The following is a 26,826-nucleotide window of genomic DNA, read 5'->3' as shown; positions in this document are numbered from 1 at the left end:
AACAATGAGTTCAAACGTGACAACAATTACGAGGATGGTGCGGGACTGGGCAGTGTTTCGTTCTGCGGTACATGAGGTTGCTATGACTTGGAACCGAAACGATGGTGCTTAACAACAACAACAAGGTGGCTTTCATAATCCCCTATCCTGTACTTTGTTCTCTTTATCTCCCTAAGACCCCGGGATGAGGAACAGGAAGAAAAATGAAAAATTATGCTTGCTTATTTGGCAAACACTCTGAGAGAAAGCATGGGTGAAGAATTACTAATAATGAAGTTTTAAGAATATGGAAAACATCCTTTCCTCAAGACATTTAGGGATATTTCAAAAACATTTCTCTTTCTGCATCCATCTCCATCAAAAACAATCAATTTTCAATAAATTTTCCTGGGAATTTACATATCTAAGCATATGAAACATTTTAAGCTGACCAACATAGAGTATATTTTAATACTAATCAATGAAGAAGTTGATCTTAAATCTACACAAGATATTTAAGATAAACATTGCATAATTTCAATTTTTAAATGGAGTTTTCTTTATTATGGATTCAATTTTTTTTTAATTTTCATTTCAAGGAAGTGATGGAAAAAAATTCTCATCAAACATTTGAATGGAGGTCGCACAGCCACAAGATTTATCCATCTTTGAAAGATGCCTGAAAGAGAAGATGGCAATCTAAAAAGAATCTCTTCATACAGGCATGAAATTTTGTCATATCTTGCTGAGGAAAGGTTTCTAGTTCAAGGTTAAAAGTCACTTGTTAAATATGTATTTGTCACTCAGCGTTAGAGAATCATAAAGAGGAAAACAGAAGGTGATTATCAGATCAAGTATTTTGCTGTACTAACTAATGTCTTTTCTCTTCAATGTTTGTTTCTTGAAAATGCCGCTGTTTATTTATTCATGTAAATGAAGCAGGAGATAAATAGCCTGTAATAATATTCAAACTTGTAAAGTAATTCTCTTGTGTCATCTGAATGCTAGTGTTGACCATGTATCGAAATGAAAGCCACATGTACTGAATGCTGGGACCTTCTCATGCTTATGAATATTATCATTCTAGCAGATAATCGTACTTTATGTATATTTAGGTTTCCCATCATCCTCATTTATTTTCATGGCAAAAAAGTTTTTTAGGTTTATGGGTTTTATCAAGGCCTCATTTCTCAAAATGTATTCTATAAAACACCAGTTGCCTAGGATGTTCCTCATTATACGGAACGTATGATAAATAAGAACGGGCTAAGCCCCTGTGTAAAAAGGTTTTTGAAATATTTATTTATTCATTTGTTTACTTATTTATTTTTACTGCAGGTTTTCTCAGAATTTTTTAATATGCTGATGGACATTGGAACTCTCTCAGAGGATATTGTACTGAACTTCCCATCCTTATTTTACATTTTAAACCTTATATCAGAGAATATTTCATGGGGCTAGTGTTTTGAGAAACAGCTTTTACCAGATACTGAACTAAAGAAACATGGTAGCTCCTTTTCCTAGCAGCAGCCTGCTGTACATGAATTTTCTGCCTTCAAACCAAAAGCAAGACTAGAGTTGTAAATGACCATTCTTCAGTAACCCCCTCAAAAGTTTCCAGGGTCTTCCCAGTGAAAAAATGGCAGTCCTTGAAATATTTGGAGTTGAAATAAGATGTGGGCAACTGCAAAAACAATCTGGATGTAATTAATAACTTCCCAGATGAGAGACCAATTCTCTAGAAAGACTGGATGTTTCCAAGCTCTACTGTGAATGAATCACTAATTTGCAAAAGGACAGGTCCAACAATATTAATTTAGAATATCAGGACCAGGGACTATTAAAGTTGGAAGGGGCATAGAGAAACATCTTTGTCAATGTCCTTTATTTTAAAGACGACAACAGTGAACCTCAGAAAGGTTAGGTCACATGAGACTCAGTTTAGATTTTTTTTCTCTTGTGGGAATTTCCCCCCCTCATTTGGTAAAGCAAATATGGCTATGTAATATCTTAGAGAAAGTGCTATAGAGAAAGTATTATCCTTCAGATAAAAAAAATCAGTTGTCATCAAGTCAATTCCAACTCATAGCAACCCCAAGTGTTTTAGAGTAGAACTGTGCTCTGTAGGGTTTCCAGTGGCCCTGATCTTTTGGAAGTAGATTGCCAGGCTTTCTTTCAAGGCCTCTCTGGGTGGATTCAAACTGCCAGCGTTTCGGTTAGTAATGGAGTGCTTAACCATTTGCACCACCCAGGGACTCTAAAACCAAACCAAACCAGTTGTTGCGGAGTGGACTCAGACTCATGGTGACCCCATTTGTGTCAAAGTAGAACTATGCTCCATAGAATTTTCAATGACTAATTTTTCTGAAGTAGATCCCCAGACCTTTCTTCCGAGGTGCCTCTGGGTGGATTCAAACTGTCAACTTCTTGATTAGTAGCTATTATGTATTGAACTGTGTCCCCCAAAATATGTGTTATAAATTCTAACTTTTATGCCTGTGGTTATAATCCCATTTGGCAATGGGTTGTCTTTGTAATGTTAATGAGAGGATTAGTGTAGGGTGAATCTTGAGTCAATCTCTTTTGAGATATAAAAGAGATTAAAAGCAAGCTAGCGTGCAGACACAGGGAAGAGCAATGCTAAGCCACATGAAGATCACCCAGAAGCAGTTCAGAAGAGAAAAGAACCTTCCTCCAGAGCCAGTAGAGAGAAAAAGTCCTCCATCCCCTAGAGTCAGCACCCTGATTACAGACTTGTAGCCTCCTAAGCTACGAGAAAATTAATTTCTGCTTCTTAAGGCCACCCACTTGTGGCATTTCTGTTATAGCAGCACGAGATAGCTAAGACAGTGACAGTGCTTAACTGTCTGTGCCACCCAGGGACTCCATCCTTCAGACACTGGGGCAAAAACTTCTCTTTCTAATCCTATACTCCTTAAACTTTAGGGAATAATGAAGTTGTTAAAATGAAGACTCCAAGGTCCCATCCTCCAGAGATTCTGGAGAGGTAGAGCTAGAGAGAGGTGGGGCCCAGGTACATGCCTGTTAAAAACAGAACCCTCAGGTGACTCTGAAGCAGGCGCTGTGGAAAACATGCTTTGAGAAACACAACTGGTCGGCTGCTAATTTGTTTGGGTGTTAAATGCCATGTCCTCTGATTTGGCGTACTCCATACAAAGCAGAAGATGAGAAACTCATAATAAGCATTGCACAGAATATTTATAAATTATCCTGAATGTGATCATCTAACTTGAGTTGTTACAGTGTGGTTTGCCAAATGTGTGTATCACTCTTCAGACACCTTCAGGTTTAGAGCTAAATACACAGATCCCCTGGGTTTCTGGATACTTTTTTTTTGGCAAAGAATTCTTTTTTTCTAAGAGAAACCTGATAAAAGAAACTTTGACTACCTTGTTGGACATGAAGTGGTTCTTAGAAATCAACATCTTGAAGTATTTAAATGTAAATAAATCAGAAACAAACAAACAAAAAAAAAAACCCTGTTGCCGTTGAGTTGATTCCGACGCATAGCAACCCTGTAGGATAGAGTAGAACTGCCCCATAGGGTTTCTGAGGAGCGGCTGGTGGAAGACAGATTATATTCTCTTTTGTGTACACTTGAGTTTCAAAAAATGAAATAAAAATTGTGTGGTTAGGTGGCTCTGAGATTTTTTTTAAGTAGCAGAATTTTCATGAGAAGTAGCTGTATTTCAGCTGCCAGTAATCAAACCAGGCAAGGGGTGAAAAAACAAGTAACTGTTCCTTGGACTCGCCATTTCCTTGAAACACATAGCATGCTCCCGATCTTCATGCTTTTCTAACCCTCCACCTAATATTTTCTTCTTCTTACACTCCTCCTCCAGCTCCTTGTAGAACAGGAGAGTACAGAGGGAACGAATCTGTCTCAGAAATACTGCCCCTTGTATCGCCTTGGCACTAAGTCTTCTGTTCAGATCTAAGCCTACAACACATTCCAGTTGGGAAAGGCTGGAGGTGATTACTGCGGAGGCAAACACATCAATATTAGCAAACTTATTCAATCACACAGAAAGGAAATGATATTATTTTCATATATTTCACTGGAAGATCTCTCTCTCCTTTTCTCTCTCTTACACACACGTATCCAAAAAATAGCTCTTTCTCATTTCCCGTCTTTCCCCAGACTGATAAAGGAAGGCTTACTGATCTTGTCATTAGTTTTGGAGACGTCTACTTGCCCAGCTGAATATCAAGGGATGACTTTACTCATGAGTTGACATTTGTGCTGGCTATCTTTCATTTACCCTCCAGAATCACTGTCTTCTCTTTTCTGTTCTTCTCTGTGCCCTGATTTCTGGGCTGTGCCCTGGAAGGCTGACCTTCAAGTTGTGCCTCAATGGCACCGTTGCCCTCTGACTTCTAGTTGGATTTGGCCAATGAGAGGCTCTCAGAGGATAATGGAAAGCAGGAAGAGAGTGAGGTCAGGGTATGTCTTCCATGGCTTTCTCCCAGGTAGGACAGCACAGAAGGAACCCTGGTGGTGCAATGGTTAAGCACTTGGCTGCAAACTAAAACGTCAGTGGTTTGAACCCACCCAGTGGCTTCATGGGAAAAAGACCTGATGATCTGCTCCCATAAAGATTACAACCAAGAACACCCTATGGACAGCTCTACTCTGTCACGTGGGGTCTCTATGAGTGGGAATTGACGCAACGGCATCCAACAACAGGAAGGCACAGATTGACTGCCTTGCTTCACAGACCCCATTAGGTAGCTTCACTATACAGTCACCTTCTCTAGGTTCTGGTACCCACTTGTTCCTTTACCTCTTCTTGTCTGCTGTCCACAGTCCTAGAGTACTACACTGTCCTGTTTAGGGATTGGTTTTTCTACAACCCCTTACACCCAGTTAGAGTGTGTCATCTCTTTCCTGCAAAGTTTCTGGATACTACCGAATTCAAATTCTGAATTATATTCTGATTTTTACAGAAGCGAGATAGTAGTGCTAAGAACGGACATTTAAAAAGCTTAAATTTCTGTTTTCCACTGTATACTTATTACCTGACATGATGCCTGACATAGAGTAACTGCTCACTATCTATTAAAACAATGAACAAATGGATTGTGGGTTTAGACTCAAACACAAAGCTGTGCGACCTTTACAAATAGTTTCTTGTGCCCACATATGTGCTCCCTTGCCACAAATGTATTCTAATTCTATTGCTTTTACAATGTATGGACGAGTGTGGCTTTTTTTTTTCCTCTCAGGAAAACATGATCCTCGCCCACTCAGAAAAAAGAAATACAAAAAAAAAAAAAAAGAATGCATTCTCCAGCCAAAAACTTGATAATTGACTATTAACTTTACATATTTTCACTCAATCCAGGATTTTCATTTGTGCTCTTGGGTGACCGTATTTATAAAACAGAGCCACCATTTGGTGCACTCATATTCAGAGGGAGAGGGTGAATATGCAAACCAGGACACGAGTCAGAGGGGGTCCAGCTTCTCTTTCTTGTACTTGCCCCATGACTACACTCAGTTGTGTAGCCAGACTAGGGTACACTAGTGACTTTGTTCTTAAGTGTCCTGCACTCTTAGGAATACCACTCAGAGATCTATGCCTTTTGCTCATATTCTTCCTTTAGTGGCTTTCACATGGCTAAAAGTGCTTGAAATCAGTCACAAGTGTCCAGAGTAGCCCTCTCAAGAAGAAAGTCAGTGAGCAAATGCTGCATGTCACAGTCAGGACAGCATCTTAGGAGTTCTCTCCAAGGAGAGCCCAGAATTCTTCCAAAGACCTTTTTATAAGGCTTGGTGAACTGTATTTCCATTTTTAAGACCACATTTCAGAGGTGTCTGACCTAACACGATAAAAAAATATCCAGCACCACCAAAAACAAACCAATAACTATTTTTTTTACACTCTAAACATGAATATTATAATATCCCAACATTAGATACTGAGATACTCTGATATTGATGCCATCTATTATCCTTTCCTTAAAATGAAGTCTCAGATTATGAGCAAAATTGACTGAATTGCTCTTCAGCCTGGGGAGGAGCACTAAGCTCTGTAGAACTCAGGATAAAATGTTTAGGCTCTTTCCATAATGAAAATTAAGGGTGTGAGGTCACCCAGAATCAACCAAGGAGCAATGTAATAATTTTTCCAAAGACTAAATTATGGACTTCCATTTCCACTACTCTTAACGTGCCATGTTATAGGGGCCAAATGCTCTCTATAAAATATGTATTCTAAAATAGGAAATCAATTCAGCACTTTTGTGCAGTGACCCCTGCAACTGCAGTACCTGGACAAGAAAATACATCAGAAATGACAGTCACATTATATTCAGTTAAATTCAGGGTTCTTCTTTCTAGCACCAGGTAAAATTGGTTCTATGTCTTTTACTCAGTTTGTACAAAAATTGAGTACAAGAAAATAACTGAGGATGGGATTTGAATGGATACAGATAATTCTTTCCCACAAATGCTTCCCTCTTTGCTTCGTATTTACAAATATGAAATATCCTTTTCAGGTTGTGAAACTTCTCACTGAACTAATAAAAGGAAAACCAACTGACACACATGGTACATTTTGGTCACTCTGGTAGAACTCTAAGATACTAGAATTTCTCTGACTATTTTTTTCCATTGATAAAACAACAATTTACGAAGACCCAGTCATCATGAAAAGTAAGTTTTGACAATACACAGTGAGTGGGCTGTAAAAGAGAAGTGGGGGAATAGTAATAATAATAAAAATTATTTGTAATAATCACGGATTGAATTGTGCCCCCCAAAAATGTGTGTGAACTTGGCTAGGCCATGATTCCAGTGTTGTGTGGTTGTCCTTCATTTTGTGATTTGGTGTAATTTCCCTATGTGTTGTAAACCTTAACCTCTATGATGTTAATCGGAGCAGTGGTGGCGCAGCGCTTAAGAGCTTGGCTGCTAACCAAAAGATCAGCAGTTTGAATCCACCAGCCACTCCTTGGAAACCCTATGGGGCAGTTCTACCCTGTCCTATAGGGTCTCTATGAGTTAATAAGGCAGGATTAGAGGCAGTTATATTAATGGGGCAGGACATAATCTACAGGATTAGGCTGCTCTTGAATCAATCCCTTTTGAGATATAAAACAGAGAAGCAAGCAGAAAGAAGAGGACCTCCTACCACCAAGATAGTAGAGCTGAGAGCAGACCACATCTTTGGACGTGGGGTCCCTGCACTGAGAAGCTCCTAGACCAAGGGAAGATGGATGACAAGGACCTTCCCCAGAGCCGACAGAGAGAGAAAGCTTTCCCCTGGAGCTGGCACCCTGAATTTGGACTTCTAGCCTCCTAGATGGTGAAAGAATGGATTTCTGTTTGTTAAAAGCCATCCACTTGTGGTGTTTCTGTTATAGCAGCACTAGATAACTAAGACAAATCATCATGGTTGAAAATATGTCATTCACACACATGATCTCATTTGATTCTCAGAACGACCCAGATGAGATGGGTTAAGGCAGAAGAGAAACTGAGGCCTGAAAAAGTCAAGGTACCTTCTCTCAAAAGTGGCTGAGCCAGGACATGAACCTGGGTCTTCTGGATCCAAGTGTGGGGTTCTTACCACTGTACTACTCTGTCGCCATGAAATGGAAGGCATAATGACAAACTTATTGGAACATGTTTTGCCAGAAAGCATTAGACTGTCGTTGATGCCTCCTTTTTGATGTCACCTCAAACCCATGACACTCACTTTGTGAGCCCATAGTAGGAGCCTTGCATATACAAATGTATTGATTGGTGCCCATACAGCACGCAAAAACAAAAAATAAATTGCAGCACAGCCAGTGAACTTGAAACGTTTAAAAAGTTTCATTAAAATCATCCCTGAACAAAACCATCATATATAAATTACCATTCTTTACCCTCAGCCTTTCCCTCACATAACCCTTTTATTCCTTTTTATCTCGTATTGTCTTACTCTAAAATGCCTAGTGCCTTCATGTTCTCTCCCAACTCCAGAGTAGGACAAAATACTCTCATTCACACTATGGAGTAAATGACTGATTAGGCTTAATCTGTTTTCCATCCAAAGGTCATGTGGTTTTAATATGAGACAGATGCAACAGTGCTGTAATTTTAGCCATTGTAGTAGCAAGCTGGGCTGGGGAAGTATTTTGGGCAGAGGATTTCAAGCAGGCTTTCTGGGTACCCTTGAAATCAGGTCACATGGGTGTTTCTGCACTTACAATAAGGGCAACCCTGACTCCAATCTGCAACCGTGGACCATGCTTCCTAAGATAGTATCCTGGACTCTGTTGTTGTAATTAGGTGCCATTGTGTCAGTTCCAACTCATAGTGACCCTGTGCACAACAGAATGAAACAAGGCCCTGTCCTGTGCCATCCTCACAATTGTTCCTATGTTTGAGGTCATTGTTGTAGCCACTGTGTCAATCCATCTCATCAAGGGCCTTCCTCTGTTTTGCTGACCCTCTACTTTACCAAGCATGATGTCCTTCTCCAGGGCCTGGGCCCTCCTGATAACATGTCCAAAGTATGTGAGACGAAGTCTCCACAAATACTTAACAATTAACCCCCCTTTTGAATTGAGGATACATGTAATGATCAACACTCAAGAGGTATGCAGAGAAAAGTAATTCTCCCTCCTATCTGTGTCCTACTGCCATCTAGTCCCCCTTTGTAGAGGCAACCAATATTTCCAGTCTCTTGTGTATTTTTCAGGAAACCCTGGTGGCGTAGTGGTTAAGTACTATGGCTGCTAACCAAAAGGTCAGCAGTTCGAATCCACCAGGCACTCCTTGGAAACTCTACAGAGGCAGTTCTACTCTGTCCTATAGGGTTGCTATGAGTCAGAATCAACCCGACAGCAAAGGGTTTGGTTTTTTTTTTTAATGTATGTACAAACACAGTATATGTTTATAAACAAACATATTATGTGTGCATATTCCCCCATACATATATGCTTTGGAAAGTGCATATATGAACATACTATATGTACATTGTTGGATGGTTTCTAAAATAAATCCATTCTTCCTTTTGGTCATAGATTTCTATTTCCCTCTTTTTCTTCTTTCTTAATTGTCCTCTGGTTTCTTCAATGAATGGTCCTCACTGATAGATAGCTACAGCCCATGTCGTCAGTCAAAAAGAATTTTTCCTTAACGGGAATTTCAACTATCTTGCAATTAAACTCCATTCTAGGACAGCTGCTGTTTCCATAACTAAAAAAAGAATATCCTAAAAAGTCATATACTGTTTATCTCTTTAAATTTTTTTTTTTTGCAACTGACAACTTGGACTCATGCTTGGTACTTATAGACACCTGAAAACCCATTTTTCTGTATGCTTTCTAAGAATGACTCTCACATGTTTCAACATGGGCTTAGTTCCATTAGGGCTTTTTGTCATCTCAGCAGTTTAGGGGCGTAATTCAGTTGACTAATTCAGGGGGAGCTAGGGCTAAGGGAGAATAGGGCTTCCCTTTTCAGGTGCTGAAGGCTTCTGCTACTTTCTACATTCAAGTCTAATGCTTCTGATGCTTGCAAGCATTCTGCTCCTCTTTCTCAGGATCCGTAGTAAAATCTGATGCCCACATCCACCAGGGTGATCAAAGAAACGGCCATGTTGGGGCTGCATTATCACTAACAGAGAAACACCAATTCCAACTGTCCCTGCTGGACATTGGTGCTCAAGCGACCCTTACACAGAGTTCCACTGGGCTATAGACAACAGAGTTTCCAAGGAGTGAGACCTGAAGATCACTTGTTTCTCGGACGTGGATCTAGTTCTACTTATAGCTGAAACACCTCTTGAGCTACTAACTCCTAGGAAATTGCAGGAAGCCATATTGCCTACAAATGTAAGTTTTAATGTCACATAGCACACTTTCAACCTTAGATCTCTAGATATGAAAAAAAAAGAGAATAGTATGCATGACATGTATAAAGACGTGCAGTGAATAATTATCTATTACAGATCCTATCCCCCACCAAAATATTATGGTGAAATGTATTTATTCACATTGGGAAGAAATTCAGGATATAACGCTAGGCTCATTTTATTTTCAAAGAAAATTACATTAAAACAGATAAAGACTTTGTTTCAAAGAGAGAGAAACAGAACTAATGCATTTTGCCCAGGTTTGAGCATTTCATTTTACTTATTTAAAAGCTTAATGCTTCGAGTGGCATTTTCAAGATACAATAATACTGACAAAGAGATATCTGATAGGATGAAGGAATGACACCTTGATCAATCAACCGAACACTAGACAAATCACCCAAGTGGGGAAAGAGGCTTCTCTGTTGACATAGAATCAACATTTACCGTGGTTTCAGAGCCAGGTAATCGTGAATGGCCATAGCTTGTGTTTTTGTCTGCATGGAGGATTTCTAAAATTTATGTTTTGACAAGATCTGACCCAGGTCTCTATGGATCTTATACATGGAAGGCAATTGGCAGCTCTGAGTCATGACTTTGTTTTTACACTGGTGCTTTGGCACATCAGAAAAGCTATTTTTTCTTGTAGTTTCTAAGAATGGCTCTCAATTATAGAACCTAAGTCTAAATCATTTCTGGCTCCCTTTTCTGGCTTACATATATGCCCATATATGGCTTATATATGCCCATTATGACATCTTTCTGAGCCCATCAGGGATAGAGAATAGATGTGCAATATTTTACTGACTTGAAAGTATGCAGAAGAATTCCTTCCAACAAGAAAAATTATGCATATGTATTTCTTTTTCATGCCAATTCATGGCAGCAAGGAAAACAGAAATATTCTTATGTTTTAGAAGACTTCTCGAAAAACCATCCACTTATCTCAGTGGCCCATATTTGACTCTTTTCATTCTTGTGGGCCAATCTTGCTCTTCTGTTTTCTTTCTTATGATACTCACTATTATTGTTGTCATTGTCATCGTCATCATCATCTTTATTGTAATCATAGTTCATTTGTTTTTTGGCACTTCCAAGGAGCTTGTCACTCTTTTAGATACAATCACAGTTCCTGATCACCGTTCATTTCTACATACTATATAAAAAAAAAAAAAACAGTGCCGTCGAGTCGATTCTGACTCACAGCGACCCTATAGGACAGAGTAGAACTGCCCCATAGAGTTTCCAAGAAGCTTCTGGCGGATTTGAACTGCCGACCCTTTGGTTAGCAGCCGTAGCACTTAACCACTACGCCACCAGTGTTTCCACATACTATATAAACTTCTTATTAATACATTGCTGATCAACCAGTAAATACTATAGTGTTCTTCCTAGCTCCCTCGTTGTTTCAAGTTCTCTGTTATCTCTCTTATGTATTTATTTTTCTCTTCAGCTCAACTAACATCCTCTTTGCTTGCCACTGTGACTGTTGGATGATCCCTCAGGTATTCTCCCCGTTCGAGTTCTACTGAAACTACTTAGAAAAAGCAGTAATTTTCATAATTGATCTGTGTGTTCCTCTTTCTTGTCTTTGTCCCTTTTTTCTTCATTCTAGAGAAAAGAATGACCTATCTTCTTACACTACTATTTCCAGGTAATCCTAATGACATCCTTCAGAGCCCAAGAAGTCTAAAAGCTCAAACGTATACCTAGTTCCTGACTCGAGGAACATCACTTTGAAGTGCTCGACAACCTCTCCAGTAAAAGCCTGATAGGGGTGGGGTCCTGCTCCACACTCCAGTTTCTAATTGCAGAACATCCCTTGTGAATCCCTAAGGCCTTATCCTACTTCCTATCAAGTTTAGTTTGGATTTTCTTTGAGCAAGATGTTTTATATGATTGGAACAACATTCCTTGCTAATTCTAAATAAATGTTGATTTTATTAGTAATCAAACAGTATTGTTTGGGAAAAAAATCTATTTATGAAAGGGGTTTATATTGGCTCCTTTTAAAGTTTGCTTTTCTTACCACTTTGAAAAATAATGGATATTATTTTTCTCACAGAGGAAATAAAAGAATGACAAAATTAAGGTTTAGAAGGTAAGTAGCTTTAAGTTAAGATTGCCACTAACCATGACAAATCATTCAGAAGCACTGATCAAGAATAAGAGAGTGAGAGGAATGGGTCTTGTACAGGATAGCAGGATAGTACTATATATGATAGTTTTTACCATAGTTTTCTGTTTTCTAAGTCATTATACAACAGCTTTTTAAAAATTCAAAATTGTTGTTGTTGTTGTGTGCTGTTGAGTCAATCCTGTCCCATAGTGACCTTATAGGACAGAGTAGAACTGCCGCATAGGGTTTCCTAGGCTGAAATCACTATGGAAGCAGATTGCCAAGTCTTTTCTCCCACAGAGCATCTGGTGGGTTTGAACTGCTTACCTTTCTGGTAGCAGCCAAGCACTTAACTGTTGCGCCACCAGGATTCCTTAAATCCAAAATAAGAACATGTAATCTTAATATACTATTATTGGAATTTTTTTCTTTCTTTAAAATAGAGTATTAATCCTAATTGGAAACCAATGTAATTTTGCCCGTTTAAGAGCCCCTAAAGGGTTCCATACTTTTATAAGTATATTAAAACTCATTTAAAAAATAGTCTTCTGATTATCATATTATGTTGAAGGTTCTGACCCACATGATTCAAAAAACTTTAAATTGATATGAATAAATGTACACTCTCATGGAAAACATACGGCTTTGGAAAAGATGACAGTGAGGGACTTCAGGTTGGAGGGGACCTTACACGGGGGAAAAAACGTGTTTCCCTTCCATTCCCTTCTCTGCACAAAGAGACCATTGTGTAACAAGTTAATGGTTTTCCTCTATGACACGCACTCTGTATTCTTCCTCCCAAGAAGAACGGGAGCACATTTTCCCCCTTAGTAACGCTTTAGACAGATTAGAGGCTTCTCCACCCGGTTCCTTCCTTAACCAGGGCAGGAAAGAGAGTCTTCAGGGGAAGGAAAACTCGAGATTTGCCTTTGTCCCCTGGACAGTTTGTACCTACCAATTTTCAAACCAGGCATTCACTCATATTCTGCATGGTAGAAAGAAAAGATGGTTCAAGTAAAAACCAGAAGTTTGGTGGTCTTTTAAAGGACTTACATGGCGTTTCCCTCAATTGCATTGGTTTTTCTGATGGGGTAGCATTTTCTTGTTCAAGGCAAGCAGAGTTGATAAGAACCAAATAACCCCGTATGGCTAGATACACTTGCTCCATACAGACCTAACTCCAAAGTCAAATTGTTCACCTTTGCCAATTCCTCTCTGAGTCAACTTTTCTTCCCTACTCACTCATCCCTAAAGTAATGCTTGTAACCTAAGCCTCAGTGCATGCTTGAAATCACTTGACTGTTCCAGGTGAGGTGTGGCTCAGGGACAGATAAGGAAAATAGAACAAATTCAAGAAAGAAAACTATCTCAGTATTCAGATTGTGTTCTTGGCTACTGTTTGCCTATAAATTAGATTTTCCCTGGATTCTCCAAATGTAGTCTCAATAATAGCTCTATTGCCAGTCACTTACGTATATATAGAAGTGGGTCCTGGGAAGCAGGAGGACGTTGTCCTCTTAGGTTATGAATAAACCTAAGCAACAAGGCTAACTGGAGGATAAGGGAATAATCATATTAGAGGGTAAGCACATTTATCTCTCCTTTAGTCCATGATTCAATTCAACAAACATTTATTGAGCACCTCTGATGTTCCAAGCATTTGGACCAGGAGTTGGGAATAAGTATATAATAAGGTACCTCCCTGCCCTCTCAGATAGAGCATGCGCCAATAAAACATAAATATGCAAAAGTACCATATTAGACATATAAAGTTCCATGGGAGCACCAGGAGGGATAATAATTTTAGTCTAAACTGATGAGGAATGTTTTACATCCAGGAAGAGCAATGCTTCTCAGAGTGAACAGAATTGTGCAAAACGTTAAGTAATTGATCTCATATAAATAGCCTATGTAATAAAAGTTTATGAAAGAGTAACAATGTTCCTTGAAGTGGAGAGTTACAGGAGAGGCAGGCAAAACACAGTGAAGTTCATTAATGTTAGCCTTGAGTGGTGTTATCCTGTTTTCCTTTTATAAGTCATTAAAACGTCCCGAACTCAGGTCTTTAAATAGTGGATAGATCTCAAAAACATGGCCATGCTTTGCCAAACCTTACGTTCTTCTCATTCATTTATCCTTTAGATTCATGAGACATGTCATTTCCAAAGGGTGGCATTCCCGGGGTGGGGGGGAACTATGTGTAGAAATGATGGCTTATTCTATGTGGTCACTTAAAATAGCAAAGGTAACACAGTGTTTGCTTTATTACCCTTTTCACTTTTTTGATCTTTTGAAAAATTCTTTCCAGGAAAGGGGGAGTAATAGTTGCTATTAGACAAGTGCTCATAAACTTGAAACAATTTGCCATCTTTGGAAATCCAAATCCTGCTCAACCTTCAAGTCACGGTTTAAATGCCTCCTCTCCATAAATAAAAAACAAAAACCAAATCCATTGCCATCGAGTCCATTCCTACTCATAGTGACCCTATAGCGACTGTCTATAGAACCCTATAGAACTGTCTCATAGGGTTTCCAAGGCTGTAAATCTTTACGGAAGCAGGCTGCCACATGGTGGATTCAAACTGCAGACCTTTCAGTTAGCAGATGAGTGCTTAACCACTGCACCACCAGGGCCCCTTTTTCCATGAATAGCTTAATAAGAAATCGTCTCTCCATTTGTTGGAATCCTGTAGCATTTTATCTATACTTCCTCATGGTACTTAACGATTTCTATCTAATATTTTAAGTATTCATGTAACATTTGCTCTCCCCACTGAAATTTCTGGTGGTAGCATTCAAACCTGCTTCATCTCTCATTTTCCAAATTGCCCAGCATCGTTAGTATTTTGCTTGTAACTTAGACTCAAAAGCTGTTGAGTGACTGAATAACTGTTTGAATGAGCAGTCCCGTTGAAAGCTGATTCTTCTCTTCTCACACATAGAATTTTATTTCCACTCTTGACTTTCAAAGCAATGAGCACAAAGTTAATGTGAAATGGGATGAAGATGAAGATTTCAGGAAAATTGTACTCTGAACTTAGTTTAGTTGTCTCTTCTGGAAATAGTCTTTAAATCGAAAACACTTGATTGTCAACATTCTGACTTATTTCTTTATGAAATGTGCCCAAAGCTGGGTATATTCAGAGGTGTAGCATTTAAAGAAGAAATGAATTTAAAATTTAGTTTTCATGCTCATATTTACCAATGATAAAAATTAATCAAAACTCAAGGGAAGTAATGCATTAAATTGCTAATAAGCAAAACCAAGGCAACGCTGGAATTGGTACATAATATATAGAATATAGGTTTCTCTTTTTATGACATATTATAAACCCTTCACAAGACATTATGTTAAATTAAATTAGGAAATAAAAGGCAATAGTCACTTAAAATATGTCTTCGAATATTAAGGTATCATAAAATAATTCAGTCATTAATAATTAGTTCCTATAAAATTTTTTCTAATGAATAATTTTCATCATAAAAATAAACCAAATAAATAAAAACATAATTTTTAGACTATTAACTTATCATTGTAATGTTAAACAACAAAACCCCCAAATTCTTTGGTTTGCTTCTAATTGAACAAAGAAAGTCTCCACCATGTTTGACACGTGCACTTTACAATTCTATGATCTTTGTTAATGATTTCAGATAAGCAATTAGAATATTTAAACAAGAGGAAATCAAAAAGTTCTGATGTTTTAAATTAGAGCCTCTTTTTTTTAAAATCAAGTTTAAAAATCAGAGAGGCCTGAAAGTATGTAAAATGGTATGCTTTACATTGACATTTAAACTTCACTTTGTATGCAAATATTTAAAACCAATTCTGTAGCCACTGAAATTTGTATAAATCCTGGTACATGTTCATGCAAATTAAGTCCATCATTTGCTCTTGTATTCACCTCCAGCCATACTTCCACTTCAGATAAAATAGGAAATTTGGCAATAATCTCTGACACTAGCTTTCTTTGTGGAATAGAACACAAACAAGGGAAGTTTCCAAACTTGTCAAGCAGCAAGTAAAATTTAAGATATTTAAATTGCTATTTCAAAAGAATGCCAAAAAAAAATGAATACCATACTTGCCATTTCCGTTTTATAGTAAAAATCCGTGAAAACTTTTTTTTCAGAGTAAACTATTCGAACATCTAGAAGATTCCCCAAAGGCTTAACATAAGTTTAAGTGGAACCTACCTTTAAAATTTGGCCTGATTCTTGCATCATATCCTGATGTCCTTCCCATTAATTTGTCCAAGAAATCTGAAGGAGATAGGGTCTGCGAAGGTTGTTTTCCAGACCTGGAGTCATGGTCTTTACAGACAGCCGTCCTAAACACATCATTAACTCTTTTAGCAACAATTCCATTTTCATCACCCTGAGATCTACGGCACACATAATATTTAACATCAAGCTTTGGTAAACATATTTGAAATATTAATTGAAAGAAAAAAATACAAACTCTTTGGTCAACTTCTGAACTTGTACATGTTCTAAAGGAAACTTTAAAAAATGAGAGGTATAAACCCTGAGTCATATCTCCTAAGTTTCCAAACTTTAGCCATAGAAGGTTTAAGATGAAACAATGTGCATCATTTTAGGTTGTAGATTTTATGAACATATAGTTAAAGCTATTTCTTTCTAGAGTCACAATGAAGTGAAGTGGTAGTTTTTAAAATTCCATGTGATTTTCTGAAATTCATTTTCCCATGACTTTGTAAAAATTGTTTGAGCATTTCAGCTCTAAATATAAACCTCCACTTTTTATAAGAAATAAGAAAATGGACAGAGCAAAGCAAACAGTGCAAGTAATTATTCTATTGCTTTTCTCACCTGCTAGATTCTATTCTAGCTGTCGACTATTAATAATTTCCAGTGTATTGTCTAAAAGAGAATCTTCACTTGAAATTTTAACTCCATTCTAAAATAGGTCAACAATGAGCATGTCTGTTGCTTCTATTATTTTATCAGTTGTTATTTATATATAAGCATTTGAATCGTTGGCTCTCCAATGAAGTATTCATGAAAAAGCACTTCAAAATCATTTTGTCATTTTCATTATCAGAAACATGAAAAGTTGATTGGAAAAATTCTCATATGATTTTATTTTCCTTTTAAAAGTAATGAAGGGCTTTTATAAAAAGAACACGTTTGGTTTGTAGTGAAATAAATTCTTTCACAATACGTAGTGGTTGACTGAATCCTGAGTCCTTCCCAAAAGTATACATTTACAACCTTTGTTTTCAATAGTTTAACAAACCATCTTGTTGATTCTGTCATGAAGAAAAGACCAAATTCTTGCCAATTTTTCAAATAAGTGGCATCAAATGTAAGTGCAAAGATTGTATAAACGTTTAGTAGGAGTTAAAAATTGATATATCCATCCAGAAATGCTCACATTCCTATATGCAGATTCATCTGATTGATCAAGTATTATTTGATTATGATGGTAGTGGTGGGAAGACGATGATGATGGTGATTCTAATAAAACTCAGCCTACAGTTTTTCTTAATCATAGTAGGAGGTGTGACCCTGAAAGGAACATAGTGAGTTTTCCCAGTACTCATAGCATTATTGCTATATGCCATTTCTCTTGGTTCTGTGAAAAAACACCACATCATTTGGTGAAAATTAAATGGAGAGCCCTACACTTTGTTGCATGAACATCTCCTATCTCTCTGTCTTAGAGTCTCTGCCATTAGGATGGCTACTTCACTTACCAGCAATAATCTCATATGTTGTAGTACCAAGTGATTTGACAATTTTTTAATTATGTAGAAAATACAAGCATGCAAATAGTAATTTCTCATTTACTTTAATTGCACATACTCTATTTCTCATACATACATAAATTAAAAGATGTCATATTAATTAAATACTGGTAGGCAATTAATTTCCAAATATACTGAAAAGTATAATATAGTGGTAAAAAGAGATGTAATTTTTTTGACATTTCAAGAAAATGCCTGGGTTGTATTCCTCATAGTACACTTCCAGCCGCTGAAATATTATAGGAAACCCAAGTTGGCTAAGAATTAAGATTCCTTTATATTTTACATAAGATGACCTACTCCTGGCAAATTAATCCAATCACTTCCACTATATGAAAAATGTTGCATCCAATAATGCCTATAAATGACTTCCAGAAGAATTCAAAAGAAAAAAATTACCCTTACATAGAAATGTAAAGAGCATGCAACTCATGATACTAGCTTAATATCATATTGGCTGTGAAAATGTGTGTTGAAATGCATAGCGTGAGACCATGCATCATAAAACTTGTTTTTGTGGAAATTTACCACCCTCCTACCATAATTAAGCTTTTAAAACAAACAAAAGAAACCTAACTCTACTTTATCAAATTAAAATAATATGATACAAGTCATAGAAAAATAGATAACAATTACATGATATGTTCTCTTTAAAACAGTTTTCATGTAATATCAGCATGCAAAGTCGTTTCACCTACCTGAAGTGGTTTGTCTCTAAAAAAAATGCAAACAAGGCTGTCAAAATGCTCACTAGCTGCCGGTTCATTCCTGTTTCTGTGATGCTTGTGGAAAATATCCCAGAAATGATTCCAGAAAGAAGCTAGGACAAAGTATCTATTTATTGTCCAGACTCAAAATCTGGCAGGAATCTAATTTCCTTGAAAACCAAAAAGAGATTTGGGTTTGTACAGTTTACCGAGAAAAAACAAAAAGTGCCAGTCCTGGGCATCATGGTCAGGTCAAACCGAGGCTCAGGACCATCAGTTAGCCCAGGAAAGACAAAGCCTCAGGACTGGTGAATCCCCCAGCTGCTTCTCCTGAATAATAAAAATGCTGCTACCTTCATCGCATCACCATGCAAAGGGGGCTGGTGACAATGCCATGCTGGCTTTTGTTTTATATCCTTTCTATTTGGCAAAGCCCTTTCCTCTAGAAAATGTTCTCTTTTTGGAAGAAGTTGTAAATGAGGGAGAAAAAAGGACTCTGCGCGCTGGAGTGGGTGGGGGGAAGAGGGGAAAATTGCTGAGATCCTGCGCTGGAATGAGGGCTACAGAAAGAGACGGAGACGTGATCTTACCCAGCCTATAAATTTCAGCACTCGGACAGCTCCTAGCTCTGAAGTGCGCATGTTTCCTTTTTCTGTCGGATTGGGGCGGGGGTCGGGGAGAGTCATTCAAGAGGGGACGTGCCTGCTGTTCACTCAAAGGCAAAGAGTGACTGGTCATGCTGAAGGGGGTGAGATGACAAGAAGAGATAGAGGTCAGGGGGGAACGAAGAGGGCGTGGGAGACTGGGGTCTGAGCTCCTAGAAATGTGTCTGTCGATGGGTGGGTGGGACGGGAGTTTGAAACAAAAAGAAACGGGAATAAAGTCTAGGCGTGGGGAAAGGAAATTGGGAGAATTTAAAAGAGATAACAAGATTCGGAGTGCTGAAATTATAATAGGGGAGTGAGTAGTCGACTCCTTGCCAATGGAAGCCGGACGCAAAAGAGGAGTCCTGTGCTGAAGAGGAGGGGGCATTTCCTTGGCTTAGAGAAGCCCATGTGCAGATAAAAGTTCATGAAGATCGATAATTTAATTTAAAAGCCCTTTATGCCTTCCTCGCCTTCTGAGCGTTTAAGTTTGATTTTGGCCGCCTGTTCCCAAAGGATCCCTCTACTTCTGTACTAGGGAAAGCCCCTTGCACCGTGCTTTCTTCAGTGGCTCAAAACCCCTGGGCATCCTCTTCAAGTCACAGATTTGTAGAGGAAGAAAGGCAGTGAGCCAGCAGGGGGCAGTAGCAATCTTTCCCTGCCCTGGTTAAAGGTTAGAACAGGGCTCCATGTCAGAAATGGAGCAAGGAAGGTGGAGACTGAGGGTTGAGTTTCATCTGCCCATTCTAGCTGTTAGTCACCAGATAGGGTCATGTAATAAAAGGTAAATGTTCATCTCTTAAATTGGCTACAGAGAGTAAAAATAGTGGAAGTTTATTAATCCAGTACAAAAGCATGACAGGTAACCCTGCTATTACAAATTAAATTTACAAATCTTATTATTAGAAGGAAACCCTGGTGGCGTAGTGGTTAAAAGCTATGGCTGCTAACCAAAAGGTCGGCAGTTCGAATCCACCAGCCGCTCCTTGGAAATCCTAGGGGGGCAGTTCTACTCCGTCCAATAGGGTCACTATGAGTCGGAATCGGCTCAACGGCGAATTTGTTTTTTTGTTTTGTTTATTATTACAAATAAAAAAGACGAGTAGATAACTCAAAGCAAGTAATTAGCAGCTACTGGTAAGGGAACATGAAAAATACATGTTCTATCATGAGGTAGAATTCACTAAGAGATGAGTAACCATCTTTTTGTCTGAGAAATATACCTTGTTATTCACGTCGGCACTTTACTGCAAGTCGGGATTTTGAAGCAAAGTAATATAATTAATTTTTAGTCCATAAATGACCAGCTTGCCCTTGAATCAGTTTAAATATCATAGCAGAGTAACAGAAAATTCCGTGCTTCTAAAAAGTAGAGTCTGAAGAAAAAACTGCAAGTTCTGGCCACCTTTTAATATAAATCACCTGAGGAAATGTGGACTCTGATTCAGCGGGTGTGGGGTGGTGCCTGCGATTCTGCATTTGAAACAAGTACCCAGCTGAAGGTTGATGCTGCTGATCCACGGATCACTCTTTGCATAGCAAGGGTCTATATGCCCTTTTATCAGATATCTGTCCCACCAAGACAGCTATTCCAAACAGTGAGAACATGGGAAACTCTTTTTAGATGAAATGCAGCAATGCCCAAGCATGCTGCTTACACACGAAATCAATTCTTTGGATGTGTTTTCTTAACTCTCAGAGCCTGGAAAAAGTGATTCAATTTAAAAAGAAAAACAGTGTGGTGTCGTGTGAGACATCCCTGGACTGCAGCTTCAAATCTGTTCACTTCCAAATTCATCCACATGGAAACTCTCAATCTGTTTTTATCTCCACAGTCCTGACCCCAAAATAACAGTAATTCTTGGAAGTATATTTTTTCAATTGGTGCTATACGGAAAAGTCATACAAGATTTTTTGTGTTCAGGTTTCCTTCCAAAAGAAAATATGTACGTAAAAGTAGAAGAAAATGATTTGTCCAAAATTTGTTTATGAGGTTGTAATGACACTTAAATTACAGGCAGTCCCTGGGTTATGAACATCCAACTTGCATGGAACCCATGGTTATGAACCAACCTCTGTAAAGCCTATTATATTAAAAATTTGAGGTATGTACAATGGTTCATAATAACAAATGGGTCCTACTTTTCAACATGCATCAAAACATTATTACTGTATTTTTATGTTAAAGATGTTTTCGTGTATCTAGAAGTGTTTCTTTAATGTTTTATATGCATAGAAAGGTCCACTATATACTAAGACAAACATTTGACTAACTGACCTTAGATACAAACCATACCTAACTATTCCAACTTACGTACAAATTCGAGTTAAAGACAAATTTAGGAATGGAACTCGTTCATAATCCACGGACTGCCTGTAATGCAATGTTAGCAAATAATTTCTTTCAACAACAGAGTCAGAGTCATGCTATTAACCAGGAGTAGGGTAGAGGATCATGTGACAAAGGGAGATTCTGGCAAGCAGTCTGAAATCACAGCATTATATTGTTTTAGAGCTGGAAGGGACTTTAGAGAGAATCTAGTCTAGCCTCCTCATCTTGCTTCTCAGCTCTCCTCAATTTGGATTTCAGCCCTGTCAGTCCACAGAAAGAGCTCTCACTAAGTCTGCCAATGAATTCCTAGTAACTAAGGCCAAAGGATATTTTTCTGTTCTCATCTTGCTTGATATTTCCGTGGCACTTAAAGTCATTGGCCTCTTCTTCCTTCTTAAGCACTTTCCTCCCTTCAGTGTGACACGGTGAACTCCTGGTTTGCCTTCTATTCTATTGCCTTGGCAAGCATATCCTCCTCTACCTGGCCTAGAAAAGTCGAATTTCCTAGAGGTTCTATTGTAGGACCTTTCTTCTCACGCTACACTTTCTTAGACAATAGTATGCAACATTCATAACTTCCATTATCCTTTTATGCACATGACGCACAAATTTAAATTTCTCTTCAGACCTGTATATTCAACTGTTTCCTAAACAATTCCTGTTGGTTGTTTCAAAAATTCTTCAGATTCCACACGTCAAAACCAAACTTGCAATACTTCCTCCAAATCCTAGTTCTACTCTACTTTTTCTACTCAAAAAGCCAAGCATCATCTCTCAGAATCCTCTTCATCAACCACCATATCCAATCCTTCATCAAGCCCTATTGATTTTCTCTCCCAAACATTTCCCAAATATCCAGTTCTTTCCATCTCAACCTTTTTCATCCCAGTTGACCTATTCCTATGTCTTGCCTTGACTGCTGCAATAAGTTACCCTACTAGTCTCCCTGGACTTACAGATGGCCTTCCTACAGCTCATTTTATACACAGCAGCCACAATCAGTGTTCAAAATCTGATTACATCACATCCCTTGGTTAATATTGTAGCTCTCTATATCTTAGGGTAGAACAAAAAATTACTTAACATGACCTTCAAGGGCCACTTGGTCTGGCCCCTGCCTACATTGCCCCTCATCTCATCCCACACTCATCTCATTTCTTCCACTCTAGCCATATTGGTCTTCCTCACACTTGCCATGTTTCATAATCCCATGGAGGGCTCATGCTTCCCATCTTTGTCTGGTTAATATCAATTTATTTTTCATCTCTCTCTGTCCAAGTGTTATTTCCTCAATATCTTCCCTGACCTCCATGACTCTATTAACTCTCCCTATCACAAATTGTCTTAGCACTTACAGGACTTGTGAACATTGCATCTATAAATGTCTGATTATTTGCTTAGATAATGAACTTTGCAAAGGATAGGGACAGCATCTGTTTTTGTCCACCATTGTATCCCCATACATTCAGTGATAATGATAATAATCATAATGGTATTGATGGTGATTAGGATACAATTTTAAGCATGTACCCAGAAGAGCTGCTTAACCATAATAATATACTTAAATATGTATAATTCATAAAGAGTTCTGCCATAAAATTACATGTTAGGAAATTAACAAGTTAAGAACTGTGATTATTGGAAGTAAACTAAGTTCAGTAGCTCAGCATTCCACAACATGAGATGGAAACAAAAGTAGGAGACTGTGAATCTGATGTCCTTGATTCAAGTTTCATCTCTGACACTCATCAGTTATGTGACCTTGGACAAGTCATTTAATCCTTCTGAGATTTATTTTAATAATATGCAAAACACAGACAATAATGTTGCTATGTAAAATACTTTTATATAGAATACTCTTGAAAGTCACATGAAATCATGGCTGTGGACATGTTATAGGCTCTAAATCTCAGAGCATCTATTGACTGCTGAAATTCATGTTGACTTTGTTCCTTGGACAAAAACGCTTTCTAGGACAGTAAGTCTCAGGAGCTCTGAAAAGATTTTGTTTGCAATGCAATGGAACCCTCAAGTGTAATCCTCCTATGCTTCTAATTCACCAAATTGCAACTGGTCCAGGCATGTGGCACCCTCATTTTGTACTCTTCTTATCAGAGAAATGAGAAGATTCTGACTCATTCTATAACATTATAAGGATCAACACACAATATTTGATCCATATGATGCTACATATTAGGAAATTCTAAATAGATATAAAGACATTTCTTATAAATATCAGAATCACTTGTTAATACTGATAAGCCTTAACAACATCTAACATATACATAATGGTTTATAGTTTTCAAAATACACACACTATGTGATAGGCAGAAAAAATTATTAATATCCATATTTTTTTTCTAATGAGGAGTCTGAAGTTCATGCAAGTTAATCAATTTTCTCCAGTCCCCATAATTATTGAGTGACGAAGTCATACTTTCCATATATAAGCTATCTAAGTGAACAGCCATCTTCTTCATTATATGTGTGATTGATGTTATTTTGTAAGTCACTGAAAACCTACTATGTACGCACAACCGTTTTTTGAATAACTATATTTCTGATTCATTGTAGTAAATGCCTCTCTTCTTGATGAATTTTGGTCGCCATTATATTGAGATCCACACACACAAAAAAGACAAATGGAAAGCCACCCAAGCCACCCATCTCGACACCCAAGAAGCATATTAAGAATCTCAAAATCAGTTTCCTCAAGGAAAGAGTTGAAATGTATCTAACATATCAATATCTTGCATCAGGCCTCCTCATGAACTCTTATGGGTGTTCCTTCAGAAAGATGGACCTCCTCAAATATAGGCACTCTTCCCTCCACTTGGTAAGATGAAGCAGAGGTCAAGGAAGGGCCTACCAGTTTACAATTGACACCCACCAAAAAGTTTGGGTTTGAGGCAAATTAGTTAGAAGAGGAAGAGATTATTTCACCAAACCTTCAAGTTATTGCAGGATGTTTCCTCACAGAGGCCAATAAAGATAATTTCAACTTTATAAAAAATGCACTTCCTGAATTTTAGGAGTGATTCAACTGCCTCAAACAGACCCTTTTCTCACTACAGGGACCTAGGTTAGAATGGATTTCCAGGTGAGAAACCCCTTCTGACACAAGGATGCTTGATCATTATGATACTTGTTAAGTCATGTGGTTTGTGAGATCAGTAGCTAGTGATGGCCATTCCTCAACTATACATAAATACCTCAGAGATCAGGTAGAGAGTGTACTTCCCAAATCCGAAGCTACCACTGCAGAGTACACAATGACTCTCGACCTTCATGGCCACTTACTGGCCCATCTGTCCTTTAGGTACTTGTAATGGTTGTATTGAAAATGAAAGACACACTGCAGAACCCACTCTGTTGGAATATATAGGTTGCTAGGAGCACAGGAATGAAAAAAGGAAGGTGAGAAATGAAACACAGTTCCTGCCTGTTGATTTGTGCAGGCTGCTACAAGCTCTAGTACTGATGGATTTAAAACTGCTTTCAGTGGCCAACATTGTCCACAGAGCAAAGATGCCTTAAAAGCTGATGTTTCCCTACATTGATTCTCTCTCATATTTAGAAATCCAGTTTGCTTCTCTCCTCTTTATCTTGTGGAATGCATAAAGATGCCCAGCATGCAGAGTTGCAGGCTTTGCAAACTCCTTCCCTTCACCTCACGGCCATACAGTCGAAATTTGAAATCACTGCTCTTTCAGGTTCCATGCAGAGAACTTGACATGTCTGTCCAGTGCATTTCTGGATTAAATTTCTTGGAAATCAGAAAAATCATCTTAAGGCTGGAGCTCTTCTGGTTATTAGTGTTCAATGTTCACAGGTCACAAATATGTCCAGTGCTTAAAGCAATCAATTTCTATTTCCAGCAATGATTCATGGTAAGTGATTGCTTCCCTGTTGATTAATGTGAGAAATACAGCATTTCTTTTTCATAAACATCAAGTGGGCAAGCAATAATTTGTTAACTCAAATGCAATCTCACCTGAATGTATTAGAAAGGTTCCTCGTTTGCTGTAATTCTAAAACTGACAATAATGAATAACAATGAGACTGATTGTAGCATTATAACTTGCCTTAGAATATCCTAGGTTATGCCTTTGCCATAAAAACTGCCTTGACACCAGCCTTCAATTCCGTGATGCCCTTGCTGAAAACTTCTTTTGGGAGGTTCTCAGATGTTGAACTTCTGTCACTGACCTCGTTAACATTTATCTATCTATACAATGCCTCTGAATTGCCTTGGACTCACAGAAGGCTGAAGAGGAGCTGATTTTTCAAAGAGTGAAGTATTTGAACATGAACCTGGCAGTAGTTTTACATTTGCAACAAAGTTAGCACTTGGTGGCTGAGGTGGAGTTCCATTCATTACATTGAGTGATGACATTTTTCTTACTGTTGCAAAGCCTAGTGTGAATGGTAACAGGATAGTGCATGCGTAACCAACAGTCCTGCCAATCAAACAGTCAACAGAACTTAACTGAGCATTTACTATATGCAAAAACACTGTGCATTACCATGAGGATGAGGCAAAGTAATGTAAGACATTACTTCTGCCCTCAAAGGACTTAGGATCTGTATGTGAAGAAAAAAAAATAAACACAGTAAAACCTGCAAAAGGCGTAACCTGTGTAAGGTGGAAACCTATCAGAGACAGAAAACTCAAATATTTTCCACTAAAACAAGCGATAGAAAAGTGTTAAGACTGCATCCTGTCAAAAGCAGAAAACTTGCAAGACCCAGAAAAACAAGGCAGTCCCGTCCAGTTCTGGCTCTCACAGGTTTCACTATGTTATAAAAGTGAGACTCTAGGTCAGGGTGCCAACTAGAAGATCAGCTTACTCACATCCAAGAAGCTTCAAAATGTGGCATTCGTCTAAGTATTCTTCACAGTCTAAAATCTGGTTCTTAGCTGGGCAGTTTCACAAAATTAATCTTGTCAGTGCCCCACAGATGTTATTAATCAGGGATGTGACATATTAACTTTATAAGATCTAAGAGATTGACATATAAATCAGAGTGAAAGTATAGCTACTAGACAGCCAAATAACCCATGTCGACCTGAGTAGTGTATATGCTTCCTTGGTGCACACTCCCTGGGAAGGTTTCGTGATAAAATGAAATTGGAGTAATTGGATCAGGCTGTATGGTTGAAATGTGAAAAAGTTGAGTAGAATCTCACTCTAATAGACTGGTGCAGCCATCTTTGTCTTCCTAATACCCATCTGAGAAACTAAATATTTATATCATCCATTTCTATGGCTCATTCCTTGGATTGATATTTGATTTCTCTCTCTCAGACTTTCCTTTCTCATGCTCTTCTTCTTCTTCTTGTTAGTTGTCCTCAAGTCCATTCTGACTCATGGCGGCTGTGTGCAGAGTAGAACTGCTCC

At 38.2% G+C, this 26,826-nt stretch overlaps 1 protein-coding gene across 3 annotated transcripts in view; it reads right to left on the bottom strand.

Moving 5' to 3' along the window:
- The window catches only part of GLRA2 (glycine receptor alpha 2), a 203,856-nt gene extending 185,290 nt beyond the window's left edge, over positions 1–18,566 (bottom strand). For 2 of the 3 annotated variants that reach the window (XM_003415982.4, XM_003415983.4), the window contains exons 1-2: positions 18,440–18,566; positions 16,168–16,301 (exon numbers count right to left, since the gene is read on the bottom strand). In XM_003415982.4, the coding sequence (XP_003416030.1) occupies positions 16,168–16,301; positions 18,440–18,507 (202 nt within the window). In that variant the 5' untranslated portion in view covers positions 18,508–18,566. Of the gene's footprint in view, positions 1–16,167; positions 16,302–17,368; positions 17,716–18,439 lie in introns of those variants that run through there. The other variant, XM_010595778.3, reaches the window with a different exon arrangement.
- Positions 18,567–26,826: the final 8,260 nt, after the last annotated feature.

This window comes from Loxodonta africana, chromosome X (assembly GCF_030014295.1).
Source record: "Loxodonta africana isolate mLoxAfr1 chromosome X, mLoxAfr1.hap2, whole genome shotgun sequence".
NCBI classification, from domain to species: Eukaryota; Metazoa; Chordata; class Mammalia; order Proboscidea; family Elephantidae; genus Loxodonta; species Loxodonta africana.
The sequence above is the reverse complement of the archived record's forward strand: the minus strand, read 5'-3'. Positions and strand labels throughout refer to the sequence as shown.